General features: G+C 40.7%; 1 protein-coding gene across 3 annotated transcripts in view; it reads right to left on the reverse strand.

Moving 5' to 3' along the window:
- Positions 1 to 26568, reverse strand: part of Scai (suppressor of cancer cell invasion) — a 113136-nt gene that overhangs the window by 32797 nt on the left and 53771 nt on the right. For all 3 annotated transcript variants that reach the window (XM_048342687.1, XM_048342697.1, XM_048342706.1), the window contains one exon: positions 16170 to 16301. In XM_048342687.1, coding sequence (XP_048198644.1) covers positions 16170 to 16301 — 132 coding nt within the window. The remainder of the gene's footprint in view (positions 1 to 16169; positions 16302 to 26568) is intronic.

Below are 26568 nucleotides of genomic sequence, written 5' to 3' on the forward strand. Positions count from 1 at the left end.
CTGCAATCCTAGCTACTCAGGAGGCTGAAATCTGAGGATAGGAATTCAAAGCCAGCCTGGCCAGGAAAGTCCATGAGACTCTTATCTCCAGTTAAGCACCAGAAAACCAGAAATGGTACTGTGGCTCAAAGTGGTAGAGAGCTATAGCCTTGAGCAAAAAAGCTCAGGGACAGTGACCAGGGCCCTGAGTTCAAGCCCCATGATAAAAAACAAAACAAAACAAAACAACCAAAACAAACAAACAAACAAAACCAAGAGAGAGATCATGGAAGAGAATATAAGCATTTGGCTGTCATGTAGAGGCTCAATAAACCAAAGTATTTGTCATTAAGTCTAGCAGTCTCAAAAATATGTGGGCTTGGCTACTGGTACATGAAGCTAACTTGAAAAAACATAATCAAACTGCTTTTCATGAGAATTAGACAGCCAAATACCAACCTAAAGTTGCGGCAGTCACTCATTGATTATAGTGTAGCATACTTCTCATCCTACTCCCCAGTTGTCAGCTTTTTACTTTTTAAAGTGTCAATCTTATTTTTATGGTTAGTGCCTTTTCTGTCTTTTTGAAGAAAATGAGCCACATGATAGTATTTTCAAAATTTAACTCTAAAGCAACCAAAACCAGTTTCAGATGTATGTAGCAAAATTATATCTGAATGGTAGTTTAGATAAATGTGTGTGTATGCGTATTTAAGTCAATTCGGCAGACCTAGAACTGGGCTTCAGTTTTCCTGATTTGTGTCTCTGCTCTTCATTATGTTCCCCTGCTCTATGTTTCCATTTTCTCACTAACACTTTCGTTCATTACTTTAGCTTTATAATAAGCATAGAATATTTCTTGTTTTTGTGGAGTGAGTTGGCTATTCTGGTTCCATGTATTTGCATATGAATATAAATTTTGAAAATTAGCCTATCAAAGTTCTACCAAATATCTTCATGGGATATAATTAGAATTAAATAGATGTAGAGATCAATTTGAAAAGCTGACCGTTTTTCATAATTCTGACTATCAACAGTATATCTTATAACTAATGTTGAAAATATTACTATTAAGAAATTATGGGGGGCTGGGAATATGGCCTAGTGGCAAGAGTGCTTGCCTCGTATACATGAAGCCCTGGGTTTGATTCCTCAGCACCACATAAACAGAAAATGGCCAGAAGTGGCGCTGAGGCTCAAGTGGCAGAGTGCTAGCCTTGAGCAAAAAGAAGACAGGGACAGTGCTCAGGCCCTGAGTTCAAGGCCCAGGACTGGCAAAAAACAAAACAAAACAAAACAAAATTATGGCTCCACAAAGATCTTCTATTTCTTGGTTCATATTACTGGAAGGTCTTGCATTTTTATTACTTTAGTGAAAGGTATCACTGATGTCTACAGTTTTACTTGTACACTACTTAAGTAATTTTAAAGGTGTTCTTAAAAATAAAAGAAAATTTAAAAGGAGGCAATCTATTGAGAGATTTAAACAAATTTCTAGAATAATAGTATTATCAGCTGATATCATTCTACAGGCTCATTCCTGTAGTGCTAGCAACTCAAGAGGATGAGATCTAGAGGATGGCAGTTTAAGAACAATCTAGGTAGAAAAGTTCCAGGCCACAGGCATAGCAAGTGGTAGAGTGAGTACCAGCCTTGGAAACACTCTGCCCCAAGTTCCAAACCCAGATATCAAAAAAAAAGAGAGACAATATTACTTGCTATTATTCAAACATCTGGTAGGAAACAGATCAGATACTCAAATGGTTGCCTAGAAGTGTTTAACGAAAAGCCAGAATGATGTGAAGAGAAGGAAAATTAAGGTGAAGACAAATCCAGAATAAAGCCAGCCAACTTAGACAAATACAAAAGTCCCAGTGGATAAAGTTTGCCAGTGAACAGTGACAATGGTCAAGATTTCGATTAAGTCATTCTTCAGCAAGAATTTGTTAGCATTATAGGGAAGTCTGCAACACAAGAGAAATAAGGTCAATTCAGAAACAGAATTAAAAAATATAATTCACAATTTTACTAGTATCCTCAATTTATATGGTCATAAAAATAAGAAGAAGAAAGAAGCTAGAAATGTAAACAAAATTAAGATTGCTGAAATAACACTTCATTGGAAGAAATACATGAATAGAATTTAATGAAATCTCTCGCCTTCTGATTGCTTCCCTCTTTTTTTCTTTTTGAGATAGTTTCACTAGGTAGTTAATGCTAGCCTCATGATCCTCCTGCTTCTACCAACCAAACAACAACAACAACAACAAGAACCATATAACTTATAGGTAAGGATAGGAGGGGGGAAATGGGGAAAAGCAAGGGAAGGGGTAAAAATGCCCAAGAAACACTGTACTTACAACCTGATTAATGAAATTGTAACCCCTCTACACAACTGCCTTTAAATAACTATTTAAAGAACTAAAGAAAGGAAGGAAGAAAAAAACAAAAGAAAGAAAATATCAAGAAATGCTCCTTCTTCTGAAACTCAGATGGATCTAGTTTGGTTTGTTTTATGCCAGTACTGGAGCTTAAACTCTGGGCCTGAGTGCTGTCCTTGAGCTTTTTTGCTCAAAGCTGAAGCATTACCAATTTAGTTGCAGCTCTACTTTGGCTTTTTGCTGCTTTTCTGAGATTAGAGTCTTATAACTCCCCACCCTGTGCAACCTGTCTTCTAGCTGGTGCTTTTACTTGTAAATATAAAATAATTGCGCGCGTGCACGCGCGCACACACACACACACGTGCGCGTGTGCCTCCATTTCTTTCCCTGCCTTTCCACTCATGTTGATCAACAGCTTCCATTGAGGTTCTTTTTTTTTTTTTTGCCTGTGAAGATTTCATTTATTAGAGTTAATCATAAAGTGATTTTTTTTCTCAAATTTTTATTATCAAACTGATGTACAGAGAGGTTACAGTATCATATGTTGGGCATTGGATACATTTCTTGTACTGTTTGTTGCCTTGTCCCTCATGGCCCCCTCCCTCCCCCCCTTTCCCTCCCCCCCCCAGGTCCATTGAGGTTCTTCATGATGTTTTCATATATGCTTGCAATGTACTACCAAATTATTCACCCTCTATCTCTTCTCCTTTGACTCCTAAGCAGTCCCTTCATCAGATTCATGTTATGTGTTTATCTACATACATAATTACATGTGTACGATTGCTAGAGGTGTCCCCAGACAGTTTAGATAGTAGATGGAGCAAACAGAGCACTAAATTCCTTATTGATGGTGAAGAACTGGGGGAGAGTCGTGCACTCTGCCTGTCAGTCTCTGTGCTTTAAATCCTTGCTCATCAGTTTACCTCCTGAAGGAAGGGAGGCAGGGAGGCAGGGAGGGAGGGAGGAAGGCAGAAAGGGAGGGAGGGAGGGAGGGAGGAAGGGAGGGAGGGAGGGAGGGAGGGGAGATGGTATTATTGATCTCTGGTCCTGTGCTGAGGGCTCTCAGTCCAGCCTGTGTGTAGACAGCAGTAGTTGGCAAGTAACTCCAGGAGTCTGACCACTGTATCAATGGGCTTGGTGCTGTTTCCACAGCAACCCTCTGGCAAATTGGTATGTTTTTTCTGTCTCTGTGGTATTGAGGAATCGAACCCAGGGCTTCATGCATGCTAGTCAAGCATTCTACCACTAAGCCACATTCCCAGCCCTGTAATACTACTATTTGCGCTTCTCATGCAGATGGAATGACAGGTATGTGCCACCACACCCAACTTTTTTATTGTTAAGGTAGGTCTCACAAACTTTGCTTGGGTTAGCCTTGAACCGTGATTCTTTTCATCTTACCCTCTGCAGGAGCTAGGATTACAGGAGTGATGCACTGTGCCCAGTGCAAAAATATTTTTAATTTTTCAGCTGTATTGTGTGCACTTCTTCCCTCTCTTCTCTCTTTCCCTCTCTTCCTCCTTCCTTCCCTTGCTTCCTTGTGTTAAAGACCAAACCCAGCTCCTTATATATGCAATGCTGGTGTTCTACCACTGACCAACACTCATGGCCCTGTATTTATTCTCTTGACTCCAAATGTATCCTCTGTCCTTGGATACTGAGAGTACCTCTAACTTATGCTAATACTACTTTACAGTTTCTGTGTGCAAAAAAAATTTTTTTTTTGGCAGTGGCAGGTATGAAACACAGATCACTGCACACATTTGGCAAACACTCTGCCACAGGCTACAGCCATCGCTAAGTAGTACCAGTTCATATGGTCCTGGATGTGAATTTTAGTCAGATAACTGTATTTTTTGTTATGTTATGTTCCATTATCCTCATGAAAAGAAGCAATTCATTTTGTGGTAGAGAAATAGGCTGCCTACAGATACTCATTTTTCACTTTCACTGTGAGTTTTCATCTCTTTTATGCCTGCCCAGATCTCTAGTGAACAGATGCATTGGGAAGAAGGCATAATCAGATATTTGTAAGAGGAGGCCACAATGCTCTTACATATTCTTATCAAGCCACTGCTGTTAGAAGCTGTATTGTTATATAAAAGCACTTGTCAGCACCATCAACCTTTTGGCAACTGACAATTATTGGGTTCTTCTTTAAAGATAATATAAAGTCTTTTGCAAATTTTCAAAGAAACACTGCCTGTAAGTTTCTTTGAGTTTTTCAAACTGACAAAATTAATCAATCTTGACAATTTATCCTGTCAAGGGAGAACTCAAAAGGAAAGCTAGCATTTTACTCTGACTACATCATCTCCGGGGTGCAGCAGAAATGCTCCATAGGAAAGGAAATTTTGTCCAAGGCTAACAATTATGTAGAAGGTGATGTAAAAGTCTAGAACAAGCTGGGCACCAGTGGCTCACACCTGTAATCCTAGCTACTCAGGAGACTGAGATCTGAGGATTGCTGTTTGAAGCCATCCTGGGCAGGAAAGTCCATGAGCCTCCATTTAACCACTAAAAACTGGAAGTGACTCTGTGGATCAAAGTGGTGGAGTGCTAGCCTTGAGCGAAAAAGCTCAGATGGCACCCAGGCCTTGCATTCAAGCCCCACAACTGACAAAGAAAAAAAAAAAAGTCTAACATTTCTGGGCACTGATGGCTCGCTCACACCTGTAATCCTAGCTACTCAAGAGGCTGAGATCTTAGGATCATAGTTGGAAATCATCTGAACAGGAAAGTCTGTGAGACTTTATCTTCAACTAATCTGAGAAAATCCAGAAATGGAGTTGTGGCTCAAGTGGTGGAGCACCAGCTCTGAGTGGAAAAAGTTAAGGGTCAATGCCCAGACCTTGAGTTCAAGGCCCAGTACACACACACACACACACACACACACACACACACACACACACACACACACACACCTAGAGAGAGAGAGAGAGAGAGAGGCTAGAACCTGTTTCCTAACAGTAACAACATACAAGTATTTCATTTCATAGCAATGTATAGTAATGATGTATATAGTGATGAACAATGTTGGCTAAGTTTTCTACATTATTTTCCTCAAAAGAATTCAGGCCAGGTGCCTGTGGCTCATGCTACCAGAATTACAATTCTAGCTACTTAGGAGGCTGAGATCTGAGGATCATGGTTTAAGGCCAGCCTGGGCAGGAAAGTCCACAAGACTCTTGAATCCAATTAACCACCAAAAAACCAGAAGTGAAGCTGTGGCCCAGACTGGTAGAGCACTGGCCTTAAGCAAAAGAGCTCAGAAACAGCACCCAGGCCTTAGTTCAAGCCCTATGACAGACAAAAAAAAAAAAAAAAGAAGAAGAAGAATTCAGACCATCTATCTCTACAGCCAAGAGGATCATGAGTTCAGGCTTAGCCTAGGATACATAGTAAGACCCTGTCTCATCAAAAAAAAATCTATAAAGAGCAGTTTCAATTGTAAGATTTCATTTTTTTAAAAATTTCCTAAAGGCTAAGTTCTATTATTACCCTTACGCCTTTTCTAATGAGATATATCAAAGAAGCTAATATACCTATCACCATAATGTGATTAGAGTCTAAAATTAACTAAGGTACTTTATAAAGAGTTTCACTCAAGTTCTACTGTTCAGAGGCTGGCACTGGTTTTCAATTCTGAATATATCATTTGGTCACTATTACTGTGAACAGAGATGGGATATTAATGGTCCACAGAATTAAAATTAAAGGGGATCTGTGAATTACTCTGTGAGTTAAATGACCCTGTATTTCACATTTTGCAATGACATCTGTGTTATAAATAGGCTGTCCTTCTTCTCAAAGCTTTAGAGAGAAGAGGAAATATGCTGCAGATCTCTCCCTTGAAGTCCTCGATGCTATCAACAGAAGTAGGGTCTGTGGCAGAAGAAATGCTGCAAAGATAATGACACCAAATCTGTGAAGATATTTCAAATGTATAGCTGAAATGCCACAACTCAAGACATTTCTCTCATGTTCCTTTACTAACCTATATGATCACTGACACCTGTCTACAGCTACCATTCAAGTTCAGCAGGCGCTACTGGTCCCCCTTGTATAGGTTCTCCCTTATATGGGTCACCTTAGATGGCTCCCCCTTATATGGGGGGGCATTAAACTCTACTTCCTCATCCTCTTGTCTTCCTTTGTTCTTAGAATTTCCTTCATTGGCTTCTTTTTCCTAAATCTAGTCCTTAAAACACTTAGCTTCTTCAGGTTATGTGTATATAAGTCTGTTTATATACACAAGTGCATATACATCTAAACATGTATATAGTAAATTGCTTGAGAACTGTGGCCAGTAAGGTTTAAAGCTAGGATTCTCATTTGATCCTTCCAACCCCTAATGCAAGGCATTCTCTTTACCATCACATAGAATAACAAGCTAGATGTCTATTTTAGAAAGGTTCTTTTCCAGGAGCTAATTCTATTTTCCAGGTCTTAGGATGCTACTGATCTCCAATGAAGTCCTAATCAAGCAAGGCATGGTGCATGTCTATAATTCCAGCATTAGGGAGGCTGAGGTAACAGAATGGGAAGTTTAAAGCTAGCCTTGATACAGAGAGAGATGTCTCAGAAACAAACACACTAAACAAAACTGTGGTCAAGCTGGGCACAGGTGGCACATGCCTGTAATCCTAGCTACTTAAGAGGCTGAGATTTGAAGACTGCAGTTCAAGGCCAGCCCAGGCAGGAAAGTCTGTGAGATTCTTAACTCCACTAAACTACTCAGAAAATGCTGGGCGTGGTGCTGTGGCTCAAGTGGTAAAGCACTAGCCTTGAACTCAGAGCCTGGGTGCTGTTCCTGAACTCTTTTGCTCAAGGCAAGTGATCTGCTTTTGAGTGGTTAATTAGAGATAAGTCTCACTAGGACTTTTCTGCTGGGGCAAGCTTCTAATAACCATGATCCTCAGATCTCAGCCTACTTAGCAGCTAGGACCACAGGCATGCGCTACCCACATTCTTTTTTATCCTGTTGATTAACCTGGTAATCTGGAAACAGGAGTGGATTGTGAAAGGATCTGAAAGGTGCTGAGGTGTGCAGACTCAAGCTGGAAAGGCAGAGTGGTTCCAGTAAGGCAAAGATACCTTCATGACGTCACTGAATTACTTCTGCTGACTGATAAATGAGCAAAACTTTCTTGTGCAAATGTGTTCTGATGATGTACAAGTAGGCACCATATATTTCATTGACTCCTGCCTCTACTCCCAGCATTTAGAATGGTGCTAGTGAGGTGCCAGACTTTGAAGTCAGGCCCCACCACGTGAACCCCATTTTAGAATCGAACCCCGAGCCAATCGGATTTGTACCTGTGTTCTAATCTTGCTTGCACAGCTGATTGTTGTAACCTTGTTCTTTGCCTTTATAAGCCCTGTGTAATCACAGCTCGGGGCTTCCTCCTAACCTCCGCTGTGTCGGTGGGTAGGACGAGGCCCGAGTTGTCAGCTCGTTAAATAAAGCCTTGCCTTGCTTTTGCATTTCGGAGTGTCTGAATCTCGGTGGTCTTCTTGGGGGTGGTCTTGCAACTTGGCACAACACTAGTACATATTGTTTATTCCTAAGGATAGCTTACAGGGTTGAAGAGCTTTGAATAACCACTTTGAATTGGAATTTAGACATAGAAAGCTAAGAAATGGCACCTCCTCTAGAGAACCAGCTCCAAAGGAAGAATGAGATTTAGGCACAGAACTTCTTAAAACTTCATTTTTCAATGGTATTTCCTGCACATAATTTTTTTTTTCATTTTTTCTTTTTAGGTTCTCTCTGTGCTGCCCAGCTGTCCCCAAAACTGGCTCAAGCAATCCTGCCCCCTTAGTCTCTTCAGCCACTGGATTACTATGTACCACTGTGCATAGCCAGGTTACCAACTTTAAATTCCATGTCCCTTATAGTGTTTCAGGTTCATCTGTTCTGGAAAATGGCCATGGCTAGTTTACCAATGGAACTCTCTGAGAATCAAGAGAACAGAGGTAAGAAGCCAGGAAGCCAATGGCTTCCATTCCTAGATCCAACATCCCCAGGGCTTGAAGTTCTCACTGCTACGTAAAGAACTTTAGTGTTACAGCATTACATGGAAAGTTATAGTGCAGCAATTAATATAGACTATATATTATTTTGTCAGTCAGAAGCCTTCGTTTTCTCATATGTAAGACCAAGATAACAGACATGAATAAGGTTGTTTGGAGGATTTTATAAATCCTTCAGATCTCTTTTCTTTCTTTCTTTTTCCTTTTAATTTTTTTTGCCAGTCCTGGGACTTGAACTTAGGGCCTGGGCGCTGTCCCTGAGCGTCTTGCTCAAGGCTAGTGCTCTACCATTTGAGCCACAGCACCACTTCCAGCCTTTTTTGAGTAGATTATTGGAGATGAGCCTCACAGACTTTCCTGCCTGGGCTGGTTTCTAACAGCAATGCTCATATCTCAGCCTCCTAACTAGTTAGGATTACAGGTGCAAGGTGTTAAGATTGTAGATTTATTTTTTTTCTTTTGGTCAGTAATGGGGTTTGAACTTAGAGCCTTGGTACTGTCACTGAGTTTCTTTGCTCAAGGCTAGCACTCTACCACTTTGAGCCACAGTGCCACTTCTAGTTTTCTGGAATTAATTGGGTTAATTGGAGATAAGAGTCTCATGGGCTTTACTGCCTGGCTTTTGAATTGTGATCCTCAGATCTTAGCCTCCTGAGTAGCTAGGATTACAGTTGTGAAGCACTGGTGCCTAGCTAGGATAGGAATAAAATCATTGATTTTTCTGGGTTCTGGAGAAATGATGGCAGAAAAGTTTTAAATCTACTCAGACACCTTCCAAAAACTGACCAAATAAAAATCCCATAGCCAGCCCTGTCCCCAAACTACCTCCCATACTACTCATACTAGTATAATAATGGGGAAAAAAACCCCTCATTTTCAGCAAGACTATTACAGACTGAACTTTTTACTCTACTACATTCCCCTGTTGAAGTGCTAACCAACAGTACCTCAGAATATGACTGCATCTGGCATATGGATACAGGACTTTAAGGAGATAGAGTAGGTCCTATTATAATGACTATTTAAGAGATCTAAGATCTGGGCAGCCAGTGACTCATGCCCGTAATCCTAGCTACTCCCTGGGAGGCTGCGATCTGAGAACTGTGGTTCAAAGCCAGCCTGAGAAGTCCCTATGAGATTCTTATCTCCAATTAATTACTCAAAAACAGGAAGTGGAGCTATAGCTCAAAGCAGTAGAGTCCTAGCCTTGAGCAAGAGATCTCAGGGACAGCACCCAAGCCCTGCATTTAAGGTCCCACAACTGAACATGGCAGCTAGGGACCAAGTACGCAAAAGGACAGCTGTGTAAAGACACAGGGAGAAGGCAGCCATCCTCAAGCCAAAGAGAGAGGCCTCAGGAGAAACCAAAACTGCCAACACTTTGTTTCTCAGACTTCTAGTCTCCAGAACTGTGAGAAAGAAATTTGTTTTTAAGCCACATATCCTACGGTGTTTTGTTATGGCAGCCTTGCACACAAATGCACTAAGAGAGAAGGCATCTGTGTAGTTCCTAAATACAGGTGGATGGTGACAAACTACCAGCAATCAAAAGGCCTACATGCTATCAGCTGCAGCCCAGGCGGACGGTGAAAGGTGACGGATGCATGTGGTGGGTCTGTGAAGAAGAGAACTCAACACAGCCAAAATGAATTCACCAGAAGGCAGTGTGGGCCATCCTGAGAACAGAAGCTAAAATGGAAAGACTATGTCTAAGTCACAACCACACGTGGCTCCTGAGCCCTGGAAAGGTGGATAACCTGAACTGACATGTATGTAAATGTAAAATATTCACTGCATTTCAAAATCATAGCATGAAAAGAATGCAACATGTCTCATTAATAATTTTTCTGTATTGAATTACATCTTGAAATAATACATTTGACATTTAAATCAGATAAAACATATTATTAAAATTAATTTCACATTTCTTTTGAGAGTTTTAGAGTGCCTAGACAATTTGCCTTTACATTCTGACTCATATTAAATTTCTATTAGTCAGAGCTGTTCCGACCCTGTAATCAGGCACCTAGTGCACTCTGCTGGCTGGCTGTCTATCTCAGTGCACAACTACCTTGAGTTGCTAAGCCATGCATCACAAGCCTGTATGGGCAGTTCAGGATATAATCTCTGAAAAGCAGACTGCTTGCTGGCTTGCAAAACTTGCTTCCAGGAGCATGTTAATCTTCTCAAGAAGCAAGAGGGAGTTGGGCGCTGGTGGCTTGTGACTGTAATCCTAGCAACTCAGGAGGCTGAGATCTGAGGATCATGGTTCAAAGGCAGCCTAGGCAGGAAAGTCTATAAGACTTATCACCAATTAACCACTAGAAAACTGGAAGTGGAGCTGTGGCTCAAAGTGGTAGAGTGCCAGCCTTGAGTAAAAAACTAGTTCAGAGACAATGCCCAGGCACTGAGTTCAAGTCCCACAACTGACAAAAAGAAAAAGAAAGGAAGAAGGAGGAAAAGAAAACAGAAAAGTACAGAGGAAGGGAATGAAAACATGAGGACGAGTTATTTCTGGGATATCTTCCCTTATAGGAACAAGGGTATTTAAAAAGCAGTCTTCTAGCCGAGTACCAGTAGTTCACACTTGTAATCCTAGCTACTTAAGAGGCTGAGATCTAAGGATTGCAGTTCAAAGCCAACTTGGGCAAGAAAGTATGTAAGATTATCGCCAATTAACTACTAAAAAAGCCAATGCTGAGTTGTGGCTCAAGTGGTATAGCACTAGCCTTGCACACAAAAGTTCAGGGACAGCACCTAGGCCATGAGTTCAAGCCCCAGGGCCAATTGAAGAAAAAAAAAAAGAAGAAAGAAAAAAATTGTCTTCTAAAGGAAATATTGTAGACAGTTTATTCCTTAATTTAAGTACTGACAGCATATTCAACACAAATAACTTCTGTATTTTTCTGAGCCACTTACACTTTTTTTGTTGAGATAGGAATCTCATGAAGAAAAAAAAAAAAAAGAATTTCATGGATGTTTCTGCCTGGGCTGGTTTTGAACCGTGATCCTCAGATCTCAGCCCCTGAGTAACTAGGATTATTGGCATGAGCCACTGGCACCTGGCTTCCATGAAGATTTTTATCTAAGACTTTTCACTTTAGTGTTATTAGTTTGGTACAATTTTCACACACACACACACACACACACACACACACACACACACACACACACACACACACACACACACACACGATCTCCCATGGCCTCCAAAGCTTGTTTGGCTTTGTGTATGTGCTCCTGTATGGTGAAATAACAAGAGATTTAGAGGCTTCCACTTCTGGAAGGCACCATAGTTCTGGAGGTCACTGGTAGACACAGCTGCATTTGTCAAACAGTCTGGAGATGCTGCCATAGATAAATCCACCCAGTATTCCATTCTGCTTCAAGTCTTAGTCACCATGGCAACCAGAGCCCTGCAAGCACTTGGGCTTTTGATAATTTTCTCACAGCATTCAAAGTGTTTTCTGACATTATTTTCACTTCATTACTACTGAAACTATATACAAAACACCATTCATTTTGCCAATTTCCTGCTTTCTGGACTATGCTTCCTTACACAGTCAAAGGGAAGCAGAGCCTGATTTATTATGTACATATTTTAGAAAGACGTTTTTGATCAAGAAAAAGTACTTAAGATATTCAGAGCTGGGAAAATGAAAGGCTGTGACAACACAAATGAATAACTCCATATGAAATGGGAAGACACAGCTCTAAGAGTAAAAAGAGAATTTATTATACTCCAAAGGAGACAGAAAACCTGTAGCCTAATTTTTTTTTTAGTGATACTGAGGATTCACCCTAGGGCCTTCATACTTGGTAGGAAGACTCTATATAGCTTTAATCAGCCAGCCAGCTAGACTTTGTATGTGCTGGTATTAGGGCTTGAACTCGGGGCCTTATGCTTTCACTTTGCTTTTTTGCTTATAGCTAGTACTCTATAACTTAAGCCACATCCCCAATCAGGCACTTTATTGATTAACTGGAGTCCTTTTCTGCCTTGGCTGACCTTGAACCACAATCCTTAATGGGTCCTAACCTCCTGAGAAGCTAGGATTACAGATGTGAGTGACCCTTGCCCAACTTGTTCATTATTTTATGACATAAAGTCTCACAAGGTACAGGCATCTGGAATATGTAAAGGCTGACTACACTTGACAATAAAATAAGTAATAATCTATTTTTAATATCTAAAGGATTAAAATACATTTTTCCAAAAAAGCAGCAAAATGGAAGCAGCAATAACAAATGTGTTCAGATTTTAGAGATTAGGGAGATGCAAATCAAAACCACAAAGAGACAGCAGTTCACACCCACCAGGATGTGTCATAAAAAAGACAGAAAATGCTAAGTGATGGGAAAGACAGGGAGTCATGATACTTTGCACACATTGCTGGTGGTGCAGCCACTTTGGCAAACAGCTCAGCACCACATATACAGAAAATGGCCAGAAGTGGCGCTGTGGCTCAGGTAGCAGAGTGCTAGCCTTGAGCAAAAAGAAGCCAGGGACAGTGCTCAGGCCTTGAGTTCAAGGACCAGGACTGGGGGGAGAGGGGGTTGAAGGTTAAAACACACTTTGCACCAATATTGGAATAATTGGCTCTTCCACTCCTTGCTATATGACCACACAATTATAAAGCCTGTATCCAAGACACACCTGTGCACAGATGCTCATAGCACCATCATCTATAATAGCCCCCAGTGCAAAACAACCAGAATATCTACAACATGTGGCTAGACAAACAAGATGCAGTAAATCCTTGTGCTACAACATTAACCAGAAAGAAGAATGAAGTATCATGTATTGCAACACTATGCTAAATGAAAGGAACTAGTCATAAAAGAGCACACAGTATTTGATTCCACATATATGAATGTCCAAAATAAATAAATCCATAGAGACAAAAAATAGAGTAGTGGTTGCCAGGGGTGAGGATCTGGGGCACTTTTACTAGGTACTGGGCTTCTTTGGGGAATGAGCAAAATGTTCTAATGTTAGACTGTGGGGTGAGTAGCACAATAGTAAACATAGTAAATCATGTGACTGTAAACTTTGAGTGGGTGAGTTTTACTGTGGATAAACTCAGCTCTGGAAAGCTGGAAGAGGAAGAAGAATGAGACTAAATGGAACTATGTTCATCCATTAAGAGAGCCCAGGAGACAGAAACTCATGGTGATTTTTTAAAAATTCTTTTTTGCCAGTCCTAGGGCTTGAACTCAGAGCCTGGGTTCTGTCCCTGAGCCTTTCTGTGCTCAAGGCTAGCTCTACCACTTGAGCCACAGTGCCACTTCCAGCTTTTTCTGTTTATATGGCACTGAGGAATTGAACCTAGGGCTTCATGCATGCTAGGCAAGCATTCTACCACTGAGCCACATTCCCAGCCCCATCTCAGGGATTTTCAAGTGAGATTTCAAATGTCTTCCTGCTCTGTGTATACATCTTGCCTTTAACTTGTTCTTTGCCATCATTTCCATAGGCATGCAGAGTTAGGAGAGAAATGCATAGATAGACTAAGTCAGTCCAGCAGAGAGAAGAAAGATATCCGATTTTATTTTTATAATTCCCTCAAGAAGTATTTGAGAGAATAGATGGGCAATTTTGTCTCTGCATTTTCTTTTCTTTTTTGATGGTCCTGAGACTTGAACTCAGGTCCTGGGAGTGTCCCTGAACTTCTTCTAGAGTGCTCAAGGCTAGCACTCTACCACTTGAGCCTCAGCACCACTTCTAGCTTCTTCTGAAGTTTACTGGAGATAAGAGTCTCATGGACTTTTCTGGCCCAGCTGGCTTTGAAACATGATCCTCAGATCTCAGCCTCCTGAATAGTTAGGATGACAGGCGTTGAGCCAACCAGTACCCAACATTTTCTATACCTAACACAGAACGTGGTACATACTAGGTGCTGATTAAATGTTCAATAAATAGAATATGCTTGTATATAAATAAGGGATAAAAGCCCACAATGGCTCTCACCTGTAATCCTAGTTACTTCAGAGTCACAAACTGGGGGAGGATCATAGTTTGGAACCAGCCTAAGCAAAAAGTTAGTGAGACTTCTCACTCAACCAGTAAAAAGCTGGGCATGACGAGTCATGCCTGATGTCCTAGCTACATAGGAAATGTAAATAGAAGAAGAGTGGTCCAGGAGAACACCAGCCCAGCATAAACACAAACCCTTCTTCCAAAATGAACCAAAGCAGGGTTGAGGACAAGTCTCAAATGTTATGTATAGTGCCTACATAACAAGCACAAGACCCTGAGTTCAAATTTCTGTACTACCAAGGAAAAGAAGAAGGAAAAAAAAGCAACCGGTAAGGTCAGTGCTTCACACCTGTAATCCTAGCTACTCAGGAAACTGAGATCTGAGTATCTCGGTTTGAAGCCAGCCTGGAAATTCTGTGAGATTCGCATCTGCAATTAACAACCAAAAAGCCAGAAGTGGAGTTATGGGTCAAGGACAGAGCACTTGCCTTGAGCACAAAAGCTCAGGGATAGCATTCAGGCACTGAGTTTAAGTCCCACGATGGTGAGGGAGGGAGGGGGAAGGGAAGAGGGGAGAGGAAGGCAGAGGAAGGGGGGCTGGGAATGTGGCCTAGTGGGAGAGTGCTTGGCTCCAATACATGAAGCCCTAGGTTCCATTCCTCAGCACCACACATATAGAAAAAGCCAGAAATGGCGCTGTAGCTCAAGTGGTAGAGCAAAATGAAGCCAGGGACAATGCTCAGGCCCTAAGTTCAAGCCTCAGGACTGGCAAAAAAAAAAGAGAGAGAGAGAGAGAGAAAGGGAAGGGAGCAGGAAGAGAGAGAGAAAGGAGAGAAAAAAAACTCAAAATGAAAAATCCTTTGCCAGGGGCTGGGGATATGGCCTAGTGGCAAGAGAGCTTGCCTCGTATACATGAGGCCCTGGGTTCGATTCCCCAGCACCACATATAAAGAAAATGGCCAGAAGTGGCGCTGTGGCTCAAGTGGCAGAGTGCTAGCCTTGAGCAAAAAGGAAGCCAGGGACAGTGCTCAGGCCCTGAGTCCAAGGCCCAGGACTGGCCAAAAAAAAGAAAAATCCTTTGCCAGTACACTGCAAATTTTGGGTTTGTAAGACAATTGTAAATTAGGAGACAAAGATGATACTTTTAGTATAACAATTTGTAAAGTAAAAGAACTCTTCTTCGAAGAGTTATTCATTCCTGTACAATTTCCAAATACAAATCCTGCTCACCTTTAGTACTTTACCTATTTCGTGTATGACAAGAACTAAACAAAGAGTATGATGTTAAGAATCTCAAGGACTGAACAAAATGGTGCAAAATTATTTCCATCACACCCAAAACACATATTATATAGTGTTTATTCTGCCCAAGACACACCCAACTCAAGCAGAAACAACCCTTTCTAGAACCTTAGTAAGTAGACTACCCTAAGAAAAAGAAAGAACAAAAGAACAAAAGAAATAAAAAATGTGCAAAACTGCCCACAAGTCTCCACTTCCAGTTGCCTAAATATAGAATGAAATGCCAATCAGGTGTGAGTGAATAGTGTACACAAAACCATTTGCCACTACCACAAAAACTATCTAGTTCTGAACTTGAGTAAAATAGGATTTCCTCTTTTGCCGTTTTTTTCCCCATCTAAGAATAGTGTCAAAGGAAAACAAAACGATGATCACTTCACTAATACAGGTATTTACATAACATCCTAACTGTGACTTTCAGGTACTCACCACAGATCACCCAGTAAAAAGCAAAAGTAGAGAAAACACTGAAGCATCAAGAGTCCACTGACCTCAGCCCATTGAACAGCTGCTTCGATTTATCGAGAAGGTAACAGAAGTCTGTAACTGTTTTCCTCTCTCCTTGGGGGATGTCATCCTCAGCACCTCCAGAGGACATGATTTCTTTAACAGCAAATTCAGTCCTATTGAGGAAAAAAATGTCCATTTAACAGTTGGTAAAAAAAACAAAAGAGAAGAAGATTTTAGTTATATCATTTTTGTTGCTATTTTGGTACAGACTCTCACTTATGTAGCTAGAGCATGGCTCAAAGTTGCAATCCTTGTGTCAGCCTTCTCAGTTTAGGAATTCCAGGCATAGCCCTTCATATTGTGTTACACCAATCATCTCATAGCATTTTTCCCTAAGATAGACAGAGTATTTTCTAATTACACTCAAATCAAAATAATGTAAACATAAGACAGTGTTGAAGGCTGGGAATATGGCTTAGAGGGAGAGTGTCTAGCATGCATGAAGCCCTAGGTTAGATTCCTCAGTACAACATAAACAGAAAAAGCCAGAAGTGGTGCAGTGGCTCAAGTGGCAAAGCAAAAGAAGCTCAGGGATAGTGCCGAGGCCCTGAGTCCAAACCCCAGGATTGGAAAAAAAAAGTGTATAACCATGCTAGAAAGCAATTTTTATTCTATTCTTTCATCAGATAAATGCCTGTTCTTTTCTATGCACTCTTCTATGAGTTAATTCCTAGGTAAACAACCTAACATATCAATCCTTTCCATTTATTTATCTATTTAACTCATTCTCCAAATCTATCCTGGAAAATGACCCTAAAAATGGAAAACATCTCAGTATTTCATTATGGCAGCATAAAATGAAAAATAATACTAGCTACTCAGAAGGCTGAGACCTGAGGATCACAGTTTGAAGTTAGCCCAGGTAAATCCATGAAACTCTTATCTTTAATTAATCAGCAAAAAGTTGGAAGTAGAGGTGTGGCTCAAGTGGCAGAGTGGTAGTCTTCAGCAGAAAAAGCCAATTAAGAACACAAGTCTTCCTGAGTTCAACCCTCAGCACAGGAATACACACACACATACACATACGCACACACAAAGGAAAGGAAAATACTTAAAAGTCCTAAAAAATGGAAATTAAGAACTTGTCAGAATACCAGTTACTAACTTACATCCTTAGAAGTTGGGGAAACAATGTAAGGATACATCAGTAGAAAAGGAACAGAGGCATAGATTAAAACTACATTTATTTAACCCAAAGTATGTAATCTAGAACTATATTAATCTGATAACTTTAAAATACTAAGCTATGCTTAATTTAAAAAAAAAACACCTTCTCGGGGCTGGGGATATAGCCTAGCGGCAAGAGTGCTTGCCTCGTATACATGAGGCCCTGGGTTCAATTCCCCAGCACCACATATACAGAAAAAAATGGCCAGAAGTGGCGCTGTGGCTCAAGCGGCAGAGTGCTAGCCTTGAGCAAGAAGAAGCCAGGGACAGTGCTCAGGCCCTGAGTCCAAGACCCAGGACTGGTCAAAAAAAAAAAACAAAACAAAAAAAAACACCTTCTCGTTTATACACAGAACTCTTTGGGACAATAAGTTTATGTGACTACATTTAGTATATGAAGAGTATGAGAAAACTGTCAAAAATATTTTATTATTGTTAAGCTTGAGTTTAAGACAAGCCTCAAAAGTTTAAGGGCAGACAAACTTAATTAGATCCGGTGTCAAATACAAAATAAAGGGTTAGAAATTTGGATCAAGTAGTAGAGTACTTGCTTAGCACATGTAAGGTTCTAGGTTCAATCTCCAGTATCCACTTACAAAAAAGAAGCAGCAGATGAAGCAAAGAAGTAGAAACAGAAGAGAAAAAGAGGAGGAATAGAAGCCAGGAGAAACCAAAAGCAGCAGCTAAAGCCTTTAGTCCTCGCTACTTGGGAGGTAGAGATCAGAAGATCTTGGTTTGAGGCCAGCTCAGGCCTAAGTTAGCAATACTCCACTTTAATCGATGACTGGGTGTAGTAGCATGTACCTGTTCATCCTCACCAACAAAGGGAAACACAAATAGGAGGATCACAACCCAGGTGGACCTGGGCATAAAGCAATACCATACCTCAAAAATAACCAATACAAAAAAAGTGCTGGAGACATGGTTCAAGAGGTAGAGTATCTGCCTATCAAGCTCTAGGTTCAGTTCTCCTTCTCAGCCTTGAGTTCAATCCCCAGAACAGCAAAAGAAAAAGAAAAGAAGAAAGAGGAGGAGAAGAAGGAGGAGGAGGAAAAGGAGGAGGAAAGGGAAGACTAAAAATCACACTCAAGTGGTAGAGTGCTTACAGGTATAAAGTTCTGGGTTCAATCTTCAATACAACAACAACAAATGGGGGGCGGGGGGAGAAGAAGAAATTAACAGCCTAACTGCCTAACTGAAAGCCTCAAACATGATGAAAGCCAGACGGCTAAACATTTAAAGAAGGAAAAAAAGAAGTCCCATCTTAAACAAACTCTTACAGAATATACAAGAAGCATCATTGCCCAACTTATTTCCTGGGGCTATTATATTTAAAACTTAACAAGGATATTAAGAAGAAGGAACATTATAGGCCATTCTCACTAATGAATAGATGTGAATATACCAAACCAAATGCTAGCAAATCCAATTCAGCAATATATAAAAAGGACATGACAAAATTGGGCTTATTTTAGGAATGCAAAGTTGATTTGATATTTGAAAATCAATCACTGTAATCACCATGTAAGTAAAATGAAGGACAAAAATCAAAAGCTGGTTGCTCAACAGATGCAGTGCAGATTTGGTTAAAAAAAATCTGACTCAAAATAAAGAAAAAAAATCAGGAAATGAGGAACAGAAAGAGAGTAATGTTCATAAAGAACACATAAAATTACAGCAAAAATCACTTTCTGGTGAAATGTGGATATATTTCCCCATGAGATGTGAATGCAGCTGATAGTTTTTGTTGGTTGTCTCCTACGTTTTTGGGGTCATGGTCTCACTATGTGGTCCAGGCTGGCCTAGAATCAGCCTCCTGAGTGCTGGGAATACAGGAGTTCTCGATGCCAACATCAAGCTTGATACAATATTACATAAAGGAAAAGGGAAAACATATAAAGACTAAGAAAGAAAACCAAACCCTTTTGGAAGGGGACACAGAGGAAGAGCCTTAGTTTTTCATCCACCCTATTAGACAAATGTTCACACTCTAACAGCTTTCACCCATCACTCCTTGACACGCACTGCCGTATGTGGGTGCTTGCTCGGGTTCATCCACCTGCTTCATGGCTCAAGGTGCATCTGTGCTTGGTCTTATATTATCTTTCTAATCCTTGTGGTTATTTTGCCTCAAAAGGACACGAACGCCAAAATAAGTGAATAATTCCTTAAAAAAAAAAAACCAACAGTAAAACAAACCAAAGAGAGAAAATTAAGCAGAGATTATAGATTGGAGAGGTGGAGACTCAATGAAGAGCACAAATACTACAACAAAATAAGTACCAGTAAATGGGCACTTGCAGGGGGGAAGGCCAAGGGGAGAGAGGTAGAAGAATGGGGGAAGCCAGAAAAAATGCACATACCGTAGAACTGAGAAAAATAAAGGAAGGGGTGGGGCCGAAGGGGGTTGAAGATGTTGACGGGATGACATAGATCAAGACGTATTGTATCCATAAACTGCTTTGTTAAATGGCAAAAAATTTCAATATATAACCTAAAAATTAAGAAAAATTAGGAAGGGGTGGGGTGGGAGGGGTGACTGAGAATGTTGAAAGGGATGACATTGATCAAGAGGCATAAACTGCTTTGTTGGATGGCAACTCCTTTGTATAACTACTTAAAGATAATAAAAATATTTTTTTAAATGAAAGGGCCCTGCATGTCATTAGTCCTCAGAGAAATCTCAAAATAAAGCCACTTTATACAACCACTATGGAAATCACTATGGAGGTTCCTCAAAAACCTGAAAACAGACCTACCTTATAACTCCACAATACCACCCTTAGCCATGCTTCTAAATGAGTGTAAACCAATATATAAGAAGAATACCTGTATACCCTTATTTATTACATTTCTGTTCACAATAGCCAAATGATAGAATCAACTGAGAGGCCCAACAACTAAGAATAAAAAATATTCCACACACCATACTGTATTACATATATTATATTAAATATATGTTAATATATTCTAATAAATGTAATATTCTAATACCACAGAATATTATTCAGCCATAAAGAAAAATGAAATTATGTTATTTGCAAGAAAGTGAGTGAAGCTGGAGATCATGTTATCAAGATAAACCTAGTTCAAGGCCAAATATTCCATGTTTTATTCACTTGTGAAATTTAGACTTTACAGACAGATATAGATAGAGATATTACACACACACACACACACGCACACACACAGAACCTGACTGTAACTATGAGTGTTGGAGAGGTGAGGGGGATGGGAGAGGGAAAGAAAATGAAGGATGGTGAATAATATGAAAATACTTTGCAACTATGTATGAAGACAGTTGAAGAAAAATCTCACTATAAGCTGTTAAACAACAGGGTGAAGGGAAAGGCAAAGAGAGGAACAATATAACATATGCATGTGGGAAATACCATGGTAAAACCCATTAGTACAATTAATATATAATAAAGCAAATAAATGACAGGAAAGTAAAACAGGTTGGGGAGAGATCAAGGGTAGAAGAGTGAGTGGAAAGGGTGAATGAGGATCAATATAGTTCAAGTATTTAATATGCATGCATGGAAACAGAACGAAAAGTAACAGTTGAAATTGTCTTAAGGTAGAAGGAACAGTGATAGAGGAGGTGAGATTGATGGGGTCCATTTATTCGTGCAAGAAAATGGTACTTGAAACCCCATGTACAACTAATATACACTAATTTAAAAAATCTTTCTAAAAACTTCACTTTAAAAAAAAAAATGAAGCTTCTGGCTGGGCACCAGAGGCTCATACCTGTAATCCTAGCTACTCAAGAAGTTGAAATCTGAGGATTGAGGTTTGAATCCAGCTCAGGCAAGAAAGTCAGCAAGACTCTTATCTTCAACTCACCACCAAAAAAGCCAGAAGAGCTGTGGCTCAAATGGTAGAGTGCTAGACTTGAGCATAAAAGCTCAGAGACAGTGCCCAGGCTCTGAGTTCAAGCCCCAGGACTGGCACAAAGAAAAAGAAAATGAAGTCTCTGATTTAGAAATCAGGGCTATATGAGAAGCTATGTAACCTATGGGTACTAAAAGATACTTACAAGGATGTTCACAGGGGCTGAGAATATGGCCTAGTGGCAACAGTGCTTGCCTCGTATACCTGAAGCCCTGGGTTCGATTCCCCAGCACCACATATATAGAAAAAGCCAGAAGTGGCACTGTGGCTCAAGTGGCAGAGTGCTAGCCTTGAGCAAAAGAAGCCAGGGACAGTGCTCAGGCCCTGAGTACAAGCCCAGGACTGGCAAAAAAAAAAAGGATGCTCACAGACGTGCAAATTTTTAATTGTCAAAACCTGAAAACAACCAAGTATCTGTTGCTTACAAAATGCGTAAGTGGAAAGATAGAGTACAATGAAAAAAGAACTACAGTACTCTGCAATAAATGACGAGCCTAACAGAATGCTGATTTAAAAAAAAAAAAGCACAAACACAAAGTAATAGATTCTATCTTGTTCCAAGACACAGTATACCATCAGGATGGAAGTTATTCTTAAAGAAGAATTAGGAAGTAATTAAAAGGAATACTAGCATCATTGTATTTCTTTTTCTCTTATGCAGTACTCTGGTTTGAACTCAAGAGCTTCATGTTTGGTTAAGTAGAGACTCTACCACTTGGGCCACACCTTTTTACCTTTTTGTTCAAATAGGGTTTTGCAGTTACGTCTGGGAAAGCCTGGATCATAATTCTCCTTATTTTGCTTCCTGCATAGCTGGGATGACAGGAGCACACAACCATACTTTGCTATTTATTGGCTAAGATGAGAGGGTCACTATTTTTTGTCAGTGTGGCCAAAAATGGAGATCTTCCCCAACTCTGCCTCCTGAGAAGCTAGGATTACTGGCACAAGCCATCCCCCTTGGCCTGAAACACTTCTCAACCTCAAGTTAATGTGAACATGCATTCAAATATAGTTACCATTTGGATGTGATTAACAAACTCTGACATCAAAATCAAAGCACATGGCTGGGAATGTAGCTGAGTGGTAGAGTGATTGCCTAGCATGCATGAAACCCTGGGTTTGATTCCTCAGTACCACATAAAGAGAAAAAATGTGGAGGTGGCACTGTGGTTCAAGTGGTAGAGTGTTAACCTTGATCAAAAGAAGCTCAGGGACAGTGTCCCGGAGCTGAGTTCAAGCCCAGGACTGGTCAAAAAAAAAAAGGACACTCTAAAACAAGAGAAATTATAGGTCAAAATCCATAAAAAGTTAGATGCTAGTGGTTTAGGTCTGTAATTCCAGGACTCAGGAAGCTGAGGCAGAAGGATCTTGAGTTTGTAGAAAGCCTTGGCCTCATAGTAAGTTCAAGGCCAGCTATATAACATACTTTATCTCAAAAAACAAACCAAGTCAACAACAGTGGCTCCCTACATAATCAATCCTAGCTACTCACGTGGCTGACACTCAGAAGATGATGGTTGGAAGCCAATCAGGCAGAAAAGTCCAAAAGACTCTTTTTTTTTTCCCACACATGCATACAATATGCATAGAAAAGTTTATTAGGAAAGAGATATGCAAAAGAAAATTCCAGAAGAAAAGGGTACTTCAGATCACTTTTCAAAGTCATTTTCTTTCTTATTTATTAATTTACTTTTGTGCTGGTCCTGAGGCTTAAATCTGGGGTCTAGGTACTCTGAGTTATTATGCTCAAGACCAGCACTCTAACACTTTGAGCCACAGCTCCACTTCCAGCTTTTTGGTAGTTAACTGGAGAGAAGACTCTCATGCCCTTTCCTGCCCAGTCTGGCTTTGAACAATGATTCCCAGATCTCAGCCTCTGGGGTAGCTAGGATTATAGGTGGGAGCCACTGGCACCTGACTATTTTTTGATAAGGTCTTTCTACGTGGCCTAGGCTAGATTCTTGCCTCAGTATACCCCGGTGCTGGGATTACAGACCAGTATCACCTTGCCTAGTTCTTGGATGGGTATTTTGTTTTAAGTTTTCACATATGAGAGAGACCATGTGGCTCTCCAAAAGACTCTTATCTCCAATAAACCAGGAAAATACTGAGCTGGAGGCATGGCTAAAATGGTAGAACACCAGCCAGAAGCAGAAAAAGCACAGTGAGAATTTAATTTACATGCAAAATACCCTAGGTTTCATGTACAGACACACACACACACACACACACACACACACACACACACACACACGGCCATTTATCATAACAGGAAACTAAAAACATAAAACAAAAAAACAGATGAGGGCATGGTTAAAGTGGTAGATCTCCTTCCTAACAAGTGTGAGTCCCTCAGTTCAGATCCTAATTATTGTCAACAAGACAAATCCAGAAAATTCCTTATTATATAAGTAATCTATAACTGAATATAAGGCAACACACACAATCTCACTGGCTAACTAAAAGATAAATAGTAAATTAAGATTTAGGAATAAAATTAAATTACATGGGAGATAACGGATGGGAATATTTACATAGTTCAATCTACTTATGAGAAGCACAAAGGTAACCATTTCATAGGAGTAAGAAAAAGAGGACCGAAAAGGCAAAACTGAGGGCCAAATTGTATCTCCCCCTAACAAAGATATACTGAACTCCTAATCCTAGCACCTGTGAATGGAACTTCACTCACTTTAAAGACATCCTTAAGATGTAAGTTAACCCAGGTGCTAGTGACTCACGCCTGGAATCCTAGCCACTCAGGAGGCTGAGAGCTAAGGATTGCAGTTTGAAACCAGCTCAGGCAGGAAAGTCTGTGAGATTCTTATCTCCAATATACTAACAAAAAAGCTGTAAGTGGAGCTGTGGATTAAGTGGTAGCGTATTAGCCTTATGCCAAAAAAATGATGTAAGTTAAGATGAAGTAACACTGAAGTAGAGAGGGTCTTCATCCAATGTGACTGTCATCCTCATAGAAGTCAGGGACAGACACATACAGAGAAGAAAGCTATATGGGGACACAGGGAAGACGTGTGAGGATAAAAGCACAGACAGGAATTACACAACCACAAACCAAGGAATGCCAAGGATTGTTGGCACCAAGCAGAAGCTGGGAGAGGCATGCAACAAATTCTCTATCTGAGCCCAAAAGAGGGAACCAGATCTCCAACACCTTAATTTTGGACTCTGGCTCCTGAGCTGTGAAAGGTTTTTTTTTTTTTTTTTTTTTTCCTGTTTTAACCTGCTCAGTTTATTTCACATTTCAGCTCAAATTTGCACTTGCTCTGGTGACAAAGAAAGTTACAAAAGGGGCCGGGAATATGGCTTAGTGGTGAGAGTGCTTGCCTCGTATACATGAAGCCCTTGGTTCGATTCCCCAGCACCACATATATAGAAAACGGCCAGAAGTGGCTCTATAGCTCAGTGGTAGAGTACTAGCCTTGAGCAAAAAGAAGCCAGGGACAGTGCTCAGACTCTGAGTTCAAGCTCCAGAACTCGCAAAAAAAAAGGGGGGGGGGCTGGGAATACGGCTTAGTGGCAAGAGTGCTTGCCTCGTATACATGAAGCCCTGGGTTCGATTCCCCAGCACCACATATATAGAAAACAGCCAGTAGTGGTGCTGTGGCTCAAGTGGCAGAGTGCTAGCCTTGAGCAAAAAGAAGCCAGGGACAGTGCTCAGGCCCTGAGTCCAAGGCCCAGGACTGGCAAAAAAAAAAAAAAAAAAAAAGAAAGAAAGAAAGTTACAAAAGCCTGGAAACCAATAGGCAGATCTATTCACCCACAGAAGTAACACAGATTACAGGATGGAAAAACAAGCAAAATGGCAGAAAGTAGGGATGGCTACTTCTGTTAAGTAATGGAAATGGAACAAGTTATTGACTTGCTTTGTTGACAATTTCTTTTTATAGTATGTCTTTCAACAAAGCAACATGAAAAACTGTTCATCTGGATTTGGTTCTGAGTAAGGAGTTTCAAACATGAAAGTCTGAAAGAAATCTGGCAAGAAAAAGCCATGTTTTATAGTGTATCCAGCAACCCAGAGCAGTCACAGAGGCAGTGGATGAGACTTGGGTAGGGCAGGGAAGACAAAATATTCTGGGCTTAATGCTTATTAGTTATGTGACAGTGAGTGAAAAAATGTCAGCTCCCACTTTTAGTCAATGCTTAAAAACAAGCAATCTACACCTGCCCGATCCACCTCACATAACAGTAGTAAAGATAAAAATGAAATTATGAGCTATGAAAGGAGCTTAAAATCTACAGAAAAACTGCCTCATCATCAGTCAGTGATATTTCAGTGATCAGTCTCAAAAAGTAAATGAAAATACAAGCCAGGCGTTGATGGTTCATGCCTGTAATCATAGCTACTCAGGAAGCTAAGATCTGAGGACTGTAGTTGAAAGCCAGCCTAGGGCAGAAAAGTCCGTAAGATTTTTCCCCCCTGCAGCCAGTCCTGGGGCCTGGGACTCACGGCCTGAGCACTGTCCCTGGCTTCTTTATGCTCAAGGCTAGCACTCTACCACTTGAGCCACAGCACCACTTCTGTCTTTTTCTGTATATGTGATGCTGAGGAATCGAACCCAGGGCTTCATGTATGCGAGCCCAACACTCTACCACTAGGCCACATTCCCAGCCCCCCAGCTTCTTTTTGCTCAAGGCTAGCACTCTCCATCTTGAGCCACAGCACCACTTCTGGCTTTTTCTGTTTATGTAGTACTGAGGAAATGAACCCAGGGCTTCAGGCATACTTGGCAAGCCACAGTGGCAGTTTGCCATGCCACTCCTAAGATTCTTATCTCCAATAAACCACTCAGAAAAGGCTGGAAATAATGCTCTGGTTCAAGTGGTAGAGCATTAAACTTGAGCACAAAGAAGCTCAAGGACAGTGCCCAGGCCCTGAGTTCAATCCCTGGAACCAGGGGAAAAAGAAAAACAACAAAAAAAGGAATACATAGGAATGAGAGGCCACTATGATTGAGTCTGGGAATGTGGCCTAGTGGTAGAGTGCTTGCCTAGCATACATGAAGCCCTAGGTTCAGTTCCTCAGCACCACATATACAAGAAAAGCCAGAAGTGCTGCTGTGGCTCAAGTGGTAGAGTGCTAGCCTTGAGCAAAAGAAAGCCAGGGACAGTGCTCAGGCCCTGAGTTCAAGCCCCAGGACTGGCAAAAAGAAAAGAAAAAAAGTCACTATGATCTCTATGAAAGAAATCATTTTTTTATGTGCTAACATTTTTAAGACACGGAGAGAGAGGATGGCTGCATAGTTAAGCACGAACATAACAGAGTCATGTGTTTGCTTGGGAGCCGCTGGC

Source organism: Perognathus longimembris, chromosome 1 (assembly GCF_023159225.1).
Source record: "Perognathus longimembris pacificus isolate PPM17 chromosome 1, ASM2315922v1, whole genome shotgun sequence".
In the NCBI taxonomy this organism is placed as follows: Eukaryota; Metazoa; Chordata; class Mammalia; order Rodentia; family Heteromyidae; genus Perognathus; species Perognathus longimembris.